General features: G+C 40.8%; 1 protein-coding gene across 3 annotated transcripts in view; it reads left to right on the plus strand.

The window, feature by feature from the left end:
• Positions 1–10,000, plus strand: part of pde9aa (phosphodiesterase 9aa) — a 31,363-nt gene that overhangs the window by 13,137 nt on the left and 8,226 nt on the right. For all 3 annotated transcript variants that reach the window (XM_080456533.1, XM_080456532.1, XM_080456534.1), the window contains 4 exons: positions 367–421; positions 1,328–1,398; positions 8,137–8,218; positions 9,686–9,752. In XM_080456533.1, coding sequence (XP_080312659.1) covers positions 367–421; positions 1,328–1,398; positions 8,137–8,218; positions 9,686–9,752 — 275 coding nt within the window. The remainder of the gene's footprint in view (positions 1–366; positions 422–1,327; positions 1,399–8,136; positions 8,219–9,685; positions 9,753–10,000) is intronic.

The raw sequence follows: 10,000 nt of genomic DNA on the forward strand, positions 1-10,000 counted from the left end.
TCTCTCTCTCTATCTCTCTCTGTTGCTCTGTCTCTCTGTCTCTCTGTCTCTCTGTCTCTCTCTCCTGCCTTACCATCTGTCATTCTGTCTATTGATTTTTGTTTCTGTCACTCCCTCTCTCCGTCTTTATCTCCATCTCTCTATATTTAGTTTACATAACCTCTCTCTGTATACCTGTGTTCCAGACGAGTGGGACGCAACCTGTTGTTTACCGCAATCAGCTGCGCGTGCGTGCATGCGAGAGAGAGAGAGCGCGCACGCGCGAGGGAGCTCACTCTTCTTGTGTGTGTTGACTCAGTGTTGATGTATCCGTGTGCATGTTCTGTTTGTGTGTAACACTACTCCACATCTCTCTCTCCCTCGTAGACAAGGAGGAACTATTTCAGAATGTACTGATGCAGGTGGCCGAGCAGTTCACCAGGTGAGTGCACACTTAAACTTCAACTTAATCTTAACCCCTGAAGCTCACACTTGTGAGCTTTACTTATAGATCGACTATTGTCACAACTTTCTTTTTTAAATTGTTCGAATGTTAAATCTTTATTTTTACCTATAATGACGAAATTGGAACACCAGGTGTGGTTAAAGTGGTTAAAGTTTATTGTCACGTCACAAGCTACAGTTGTAAAAGATTTTCAAGCTCTATTTGCAGCGATTTTCAGTTACAAAAAATAAGTATGGAGACAAAACAAAGTAAAAAGTCAGATAACAGGATAACAATATGTCAGTCTCGAACAAGTAAGAGACATCGCTTAGCAGCAGATATCAAACATGTACTGTAAGTGTATAGTACATAAGTGATAGCGCCAGACGGTGCAAAAGCAATTAGTGTATTCGTAGTCGTATACATAAGTGATAATGCAAGTGTGACGGTCTATGTCGTCAGACTGACATGGCGACAGGGCTCGGCGCCTGTTAAACCGCTTGATGGTTGACACTTTTCCACAGTCGTACACAGGTATACACAGATGCCGCAGATTGACATTATCGTCTTCCCAGTCAGTGTGCCTGCACCTCGCTTATCTGTCTGTTAGCGTTAACTGTTACCGTAACAGTTTGCTGCGGATATCTGGAACGCTACTGACAGCTGTTGCTATCACCTGTTAACACCCATACTGTAAAATCCAGAGTGTTCATTTAAATCATGAGAGTGTGCAATCCATTTGAATTGTTCTCTGCCTGTATCTCTTTGTACAAACATAGATGCCCCCCCCCCTCTCTCTCTTACGGTAATACTCTCTCATGGTAACTCCCCCCCCCCCCTTCTCTCTCTGCTGCACTTATTCCCCAACTCCTTGTGTTTGATGGTCTGTCTTGCTACCCACAGGGCTTTCAAGATCAACGAGCTGAAGACCGAGGTGACCAACCGTCTGGCCATGTTGGAGAAGAGAGTGGAGCGTAAGTAAAACCGCCGCCATCACTTTGTTGTGATGAGCTGTCATCTTCCTTTCTCATTCATATGATCTGTCATGCTCAGTGTGTTCTCTGTCGTGGTACACATTGAGCTGAAGGGTTCCTTTCTGTTCTGTAGTGTATGTGTTCTGTATGTTCTGTAGAGAGAGGGGGAAAGTGCTGCATGTCAAGTACTACCTTTTACCTTTCTCATAATTGTGTAATATGTGTAATATACTTTTGCTGTGTACAGTATATGTGCTACTTTTATAAGTGTTTATTTTGACGTTTACACATATGTTTACAGGTATAATATTACTTATTAAGAGCAGCAGTAACATGCTAATAATGTAGTGCATTACATAATTATGCATGTTCCTTATACATGCTGCAGAGATTGGGAGCATGACGAAATATCTTATTTATGATATTAAGTCAAAGTACTGCTGTTATCAAGATTTTATTTAGAAATGTACACTGTTTATTAGAGAAGCGTACAAATTACGGCAGACGGATTCCTGAGAAGCAAATCATTAACATTGCCAATGACTAATAATCACTAGTGCTAGTAATCCCTCTTTTGCACATACTGTACGACACTGTATGTTTACAGAGTACTTAAAAGTCCTATTGATGTGCAACATGCATTCCTGTAGATAAATGTTACTCAAGTCATCTTAACACAAGTAAGCAGCACATTACTTCCCAAAAGGGCTGTCCACACCAAGAATGATAACTACAAAGATAATGATGTGAGGATCCACACTGAAGAACGATAACGTTCTGTAAACATATTGAATGTGTGTGATGTGTAGAATGTGACGTTCTAAATACGGATGGATTTTGATTGGCTGTCAGTGTATCATTCTTCAAATTGCTCTGAAAGTGATCCCAAGTAAATGTAATTTCCCTTTACTGTACCTCTGTCATACAGTATACGGTACAACCTCCACTATGATTATTATGATGCAGTGACATGATCCATTCATGCCTCATGATTTGAACTCTATAGTTGTGTTACTGGCTGAGCGCAGCATAATGGATGAGTTTTGATCTTTACTCGCAATAGAAGCTACAAATCCAAAATTATGTTTGGTTTGAAAAGGACATTTGGTTTTAGCTCAGAAGATTTGCATTCAATATTGTCCACCTCTGGATCAATGTGCGCAGCCAGCAGTTTGCCATGCATTGAGGCCTGTTTTGTACTTTGTTGTACGATGGTGTCGCGTGGTGAAAATAACTGATCTACAAGCTCACAATGCAGCGCGATGCAACGCATTATGAGCTTGTATATCTGCTATTATTTTGTGTATTTGGGAAAATTCCGGAAAGCGCTCACCTATAATGACATGCCCAAAATAGGGAGGCCAGGTCCCTGGTTATGGTGCATAATTGCTTGCACGTCATTGCAAAGTGAAAAGTAACAGTAACTGGGAACTTATTAGCTAATTCGGATGCAGGCACATGAATGAAAGTTCACATGCATACGCATATGCAGGCACATAAACAGACATGCGATTGCACGCACGCACGCACAAGTTAATCCATTTGGAGACAAAACTCTGCTTGAACTGCACATTTCTCGATGCATGCTTAGCATGTTTTATTGAGACACATTTCTGAATATCCTTGCTCCTCAAGCCAAATCATGGTCGGGTATTGTTAAATGAAAAATGTTTTGAACCGCTGTAAAGACATATTTCCATTGATCTGTGCATAGCTGCTTTGGAACAGTTATATGCCTTCATGTCTCCATTTCCATGTGAGGAACTGTTAGCCAACAATATGATTATTTAACCCCTGTACAGTGATATTTTCATGATCGGTGGATAGCTGTGGGGAGATAACTGCACACCTCCAGTTGGGAGGTAATTAATTTAGCTGTTTTGCAGCAGTGTTTATGAGTCAATGATTAGATAAGTAAGTAGTGATAGAGGTTGTATGTGGTCTATTGACCTCCAGTTATTAGGAAGTTGTCTGAACATTGAACTAGAACAGTGGTTCTCAAATATTTTCATGTCAAGGACCCCCCAATGTATTTGGCGGTGGACCTCCATCCAACAGGGATATAAATATAAATATAAATATAAACTACAGTTAGAGTGGTTAGATGCTGTATTAACTAATGGTAAAAATATAAATTCTAAATTGAATATAGCGGCTTTATCCAAAGTGCTTTGCCATGTGCATTACATTCACCCACTGATGGCTGATGGCCCATCGGTAGCAGTTAGGGGTTCAGTGTCTTGCTCAAGGACACTTCAACATGAACTCATGCAGAGCCGGGGATCGAACTGGCAACCTTCTGTTTCCCAAGCAGCTGCTCTACCTCCTCCGATACTGCCACCCCTACTAATTAAGCTGGGGGCCGTCTCAAGTTTCCCTGGGGGTCCCAGAACCCCACTTTGAGAATCATTGAAATAGAATTTATCGTCCTTCTGCTTACAGAATTATACAATGCAGAGCTGGGCAAGAATACAAGATCCGTGACCTTCATGGCTGGTTGCCGGCTGCATTCACCTGTTGTTTGCGTTGCATTTTTTATTAACTGTGAGGAGGAAGTTGCTGCGAGGCCCCTGACCTCTCTGTGTCCTGCTTTGCGTTTACACAGCGATAGCATCTCATCCGAAGGCTTCACACTGTAATCCCATAATTGCATCAATGCGGCTATAAAATCTGATCTATAAAGATACGTCAACAGGCTGTCCGTCCGGTCAGTTGGACCAACTTTTTTTTTTATTTTGATCATGGTGTTCTTTAAGGGAATGCCCTGCGGGAACATTTAATCAGTAATCGCTTTGCAATCATTAGAGCATTACTTCCCAGACTGGCCTCATTCACACTAAAAGGTGAATGAGGATAGGAACTCACACATGCTCACACATTCATATTTCCAGTTGGTATTGCCATTTAGAATGTTGAATGCAAAGGTATTTGTTACTTTTGAGCAGAAATCATTACGATTTTGTACGTGTTCAAAGCATGTCGTGCAGAGGTGGAGTGCTGCTACTTAAGTTATATTATACACTTATCGGGGACAAAGACAGCCTTATTAAAATGGTATTTACTTATTCAGGCATAAAACAATAAAGCTCCAGCTGTACGTTTTATGTCTGCTCCTGACGGAGACAGGTCATTTCAACTGTAACACACAGGCTTCAAACCCTGGTTTCTCGTGTGGGAAACCAACTATCACTCAGGCAAGAGGGAATCTACCCTTGGCCAGGGATATATTCGGCTTATGAGCTTCATGCACTGCTTGTCAACCATTAGCTGTCCTACCCGACACCAGGGTCAACATTTCTCAATGGAAGAGTATGGAGAACCGCTGCAGATGTGCTAGTTCTATTGTATCAACATACTCTAGTGTCTCGTCTACCATACATACATATTGGTTCAAATAAAGTTGTATTCATTTACATAAGTCCCGGATTGCAGCCAAGATTGTGTGTATGTTCTAAAAAGAAACCAGAGCACAGATATGGACATTGTAATTGATCCTGTAATGGTGGACACATGTAAATATCTGTATTTGGTCATTTAATATGTGCCACGTTGGCAAGTGGTAAATAGCTGCCATGTTCCTGCGTTTATGACTCTCTTGGATAAAGGCCCTAGAAACAGACCTTGCCAGGCCAATGATGAGAGATCAAAGCCTCTAATTTGACGCTGAATTGTTTTACTGTGCTCTGTGTGGTGCTGCAGCATTCACACTGACTGAGCTTTGGAATGAACATTATTATGTTCGTTTCAGATACGGTCAAATGCTGAAATTCAAAGCGACATAATGCTTGCAATTTGTGTCCTTTTCTTTTTATTGGCAGCTCCAAAAAGCTGTTTCTTACCACAGCGATGCAAAGTGTTGTGAGCTTATAGATCGGCTATTTTCGTTGCGCAAAACCGACAAGCAACCAAATATGAATCAGGCTTTAGCATTGGATGTAGTTCAAGCTCATCATTTTATAGATCTGTTTCATTTTCAGTTTGGCAGTTTACAATTACAATATAGGCATTTATCCAGAGCGACTTACACAGTGTAAGATCAGAGTAAGCAGCATGAACCCTAGTCAACAAAGGACTGGGTAAGTGGCCATGTAAATAGAGTGCAAACAAAGACAACAAAACAGCAAGTGCTACAATTAGGATACCAGGTATACTGTATCAGAACGGGAGCGTACCTATATTCCTTCAGCCCTATGTTCCCTCAAAACTAAAACTAACCCCAACCCTAACCCCTAACCCCAAGCTTTATCCTATAAACTGAGTTAACATAGGGCTGAGGGTACATGATAGGCATGACCCCCATCAGAAATAGCATCTATCTAAATACTTACAGCATCTATGGACAAGCAAACAGCATGCAAATATGAATGACATACGTACAGTACATAGGATATATGAACTAGTAGCCACTAGTCAAATCTAAATAGGCAACAAGTACAAAGAACTGAGGAGAGTTGTCAGACTGCAGCTGAAGATATAGGGAGTGAATCTGCAGGGGGAGGTCATTCCATATTCAGCCATGCCATGATCGGAACCTCCACATTCTATGGCATTTGATTGGTTGGTGTCTTAATCAAATTTCTACGGTATAAAGCTGGTTCAGGTTAGGTATGGCTTTGCTGTGGTTTAATTCATTATTTGTATTTAAGGTTAAGCCCCGTTGGGTTTGGTGAGATTAAGATTAGCATGAGGATCTGGACAGGGTGGCCGATGGCATTCTACGGCTGAATACCCACTGTCTTTCTCATTAGCCTGCAAGACAGTGGAACTGGAATCCTTTATGTGGGTGGACAATTTACGTCACGCTTCAGTGTCTATGGGCATGATGCTCAGGTGTGTGTGTGGCGAGACTGGGCGGGGGGGCAGGGAGTAGGCAGCTTGTAGGTGCATGTGCCTTGCTGTTGGTGGGTGCATTCGTGAGTGGGTTGAGTGTGTGCGTGTGTATTTGCAAATGGGCGCATCATTCCTGCACCTGCTCCCTCATCCCCTTTCTCAGAAAACACCAGATTGCGTGCTGTCACACAGACATTAACAGAAACACACTAGAGTGCTTGATGCTGCAGCTGGCTTCTTCTAATTTTAACTCTGACAGGCTGTAGCCTGTTAGTTAGTGCTGCACCAAATCTATAGCTTTTTCAGTTTTCTTTGTTGTTGTTGCTTTCTATTCTGACCATAACGAGCTGATGCGTGATCTCAGCTAACATCTATCGCCATTGTGACAGGCCAGCTACGGCACTGACAGCGGCTTGTCTGGGAATTAGAAGGTTCCCGGTTTGATACCCTGCCCCAACAAATCTGTCAGTAACAAATTTGCAATTGCCACAAATTCAATAGCATTTGAATTTGAAAGCAAGTGTAGAATACGTTGCACCATTTCCCTAACAATGAAGAGCTTTTTCCACAACTAGATGACAAATCAATAGACAGCTACTTCATGCACTCATTCTTTCTGGATACCTGGGGTCACTATGGTTACAAAGATGCCATTGCTTTGCAGTCGCCATGGCCACCCATCCTGTTGGGGCTTATAGAGTGTCATGTTCAGAAAAATCTAAAGAGAAGATTTAGAGGCTTTGGCAATATTGAACCGAGTGGAACCAAATCAAATTGACAAAAAAACTATAATTAAAGAAGAAGACGAAAAAAAGGTTGATGCAGTATAACATAATTTGATATAATATATATAAACATACAACAGACAAAACAACAATAGAGCATCGCCCCTAAATAATGAAATAAATAAACTAACAAACAAACAAATAATAAATAACAGGCCCATGTGAAAAATTTGGGGCAGAGGTTCTGCTCTGGCATCCAGGGGGTGTGTGTGCACAGCTTCGCTGCGATCAAGCGAACGGTGCCGGAGATTAGCTGTACACAGAATGACGGAATGACACACGGACCGACGGACGGACACACACACGGACGGATGGACGGACAGGGGTTAAAACATACTCTTGCCATGCCTTTCGGACTGGCGGAGACAATAAATAAATAAAAATACAATGAAATACAGAACATCATAATACGCCTGTTACTAAAGTTTATGAAAGCTGAGTTGTTGGGTCCACTGGTTGTACAGTGGAGCCAGAGAGGACGTGGAGTCCATCAAAGAGTCCTGATAACACCAGGCCAGAGAGGGGCTGTTAATATTAATGATGGTGATATACTTAACACACACACGCACACGCATGCATACACGCACAAACACACACACTGTCTCATCTGATTTATTAGGTTGATAGTGGCATAACTTTGACATTACTGCCATGCCATTACTGACCATTTGACAACGCATCCTGCTATTTGTTACTGCAGAATTAAGTGAAAAACACACCTTTAAATCCACTGCTTCTCCCATTGATATTTCCGTTGCTGTTAAATCAATTTCTATTACTAGAGGGACTATTTTTGGCTAGACTTTTCAAATCAGCCTGCTATTAAATGCATTAAAATGCAAGAACAGCGTAAAATAAATAAAAAGTTTGCCTTAACAGTGTCATTTCATTGTGTTGGATTACCTATCTCAAGTAAGTTTCAAGTCTCTGCATGTTGATTTTGAAATTAATGGAAACCAATGGCTTCCTTGAAAAAAGAAAAAAAAATGCTTTGGACAATGGTAATGTCTAATGTAAGTATACAGTGAGTGATATACATGATGAAAGACCATTCAGTGTTATGAAACTGTCTGTCACTTGACCTAATTATGCTTCCCCTTTGTCACTTTATCTCTCTTTCCAGTGGAGGGGATGAAAGTGGTGGAGATTGAGAAATGTCGCAGCGACATCAAGAAGTTGCGAGAAGAAATAGCCACCAAGAACAGGTGACGAGGGCACAACACTGGTTCATACCATTAAAACCAAGAACACACTTTTAACAGCATAATAGCACGTTTGCAGTGTCACTGCCATTATATGGTGTGTTTTTTCATTATTATTTATTTGTATTTTATCCCAATTATAATGTATTTATTTTCGCCTACTTGCTGTTGGATGATACTGTTGTACATCAAGTTGGTTCAGATCTTCTGAACTAACACACTGACACTGATTTAAGACACAGAAGTGTTTGATTAATTAATAATTTAAAGCCTAATTTCAGTTAGGCTAGTTACTTGGTTCAGATTCACTTTATTAGTTGAGTTAAAGGGGAATTTTGGACTAAGGTTTTCTTACCTTTTCTATGACGTTATGATATCTTAGGATGAATGGTACAGTAAAACAAAAAAAAAAAAGAAGAGAAGTCTCGCTAGACGAGATCGAAATCTCGAGATTTCAATCTCGTCTAGTGAGACTTAGGTTTTTTTTGTTTTGTTTTTTGGTTGCATAGTGTTCTGTCACTATGAACGTCAGATCTCACAAAACAAAAACAAACAAAAAACTATTAAAATACGCGATCTAGCGCAAGGCCTATTGGCGCACGTTTTAAGCTGTGGTGGACCTGGGATGGAGATATGACATTTTTCGATTGTACCATTCATCCTAAGATATCATAACGTCATAGAAAAGGAAAGAAAACCTTAGTCCAAAATTCTCCTTTAAGCCAGTGAGAAACTATTAAAATGAGTCACACTGTTTGCATATTTGTCCACCAGAGGGTGCTAAAACTATGCACATCTCTGGGTAGGCTTGTTATAATTGATATGATAATAATAGTATACTATTACACCTGATATAATATCTACACTCATCTTGAGTATTAAAGTAGAAAACATCCCACATATTTCCATTTGTCATTTTCACATTTTTAAATGTATTTTTTACTTACAAACAACCAGATTGTCAACATCGCACAGACAAGAGCTACAAGAACCACAATCATTGTATTGCAACAATATTCCTGGTTCTAGAATCCTGAGGATTTAAATGAGAAGTGTGTGGAAAATGAGCATGTGACGTGGGATTTATTTTAACAAGGTTATTGTGAATACTGATCAGAGGTCAGTCTTGATGTTCTTCTCATTAGAGTTGTAATTCTCCCTCATGGGTCCTGGATCAGAAGAGATTAGTGCATGTGTGTTAGGCACAGATTACACCCCCTATTACAGCAGAACTAATATTAGTTTTAAAAAGCATGTATCCATTATTAGTACAATGAGACGCAGGAAAGAGAGTTTTGAGGCAGGGGATTAAACGTGACACAGACCATTATTGGGATTCACACTCACAAAGTCACAAGGCATAATGTGATTATGTACACTTACCTGATTGATATGCCGTTTTGTGTTGAACTGTGCAGTCACACTGTATTTGACGGTTGTTCTATCTCTTTTGTTCTCTCGTTCCTACAGCGGCAGTTGCTTTCCTGATGACAATAAGAAGCTGACTCCTCGCAGAGACGTACCATCCTACCCCAAGGTAAGGAGAACATCCTAATTCATTGTACTCACGGGGCGGCTGTAGCTGAGTGGGTAGAGAGACCATTTTGTAATAAAAAGGTCAGTTTGCCCCCCAGGCCGCCCAGTCTATGAGGCGAAGTGTCCATGAGCAAGACACTTGACCCCTCACTGCTCCCTGGGGCTGTATTAATGGCACTTCCCCACTGCTGCTAATAGTTATTATGGGTTAAAAGCAGAGGACAAAACAATTTATATGTGCAAATGTAC

Source organism: Gymnoscopelus braueri (genome assembly GCF_963280865.1).
Source record: "Gymnoscopelus braueri genome assembly, chromosome: 18".
Classification (NCBI taxonomy): Eukaryota; Metazoa; Chordata; class Actinopteri; order Myctophiformes; family Myctophidae; genus Gymnoscopelus; species Gymnoscopelus braueri.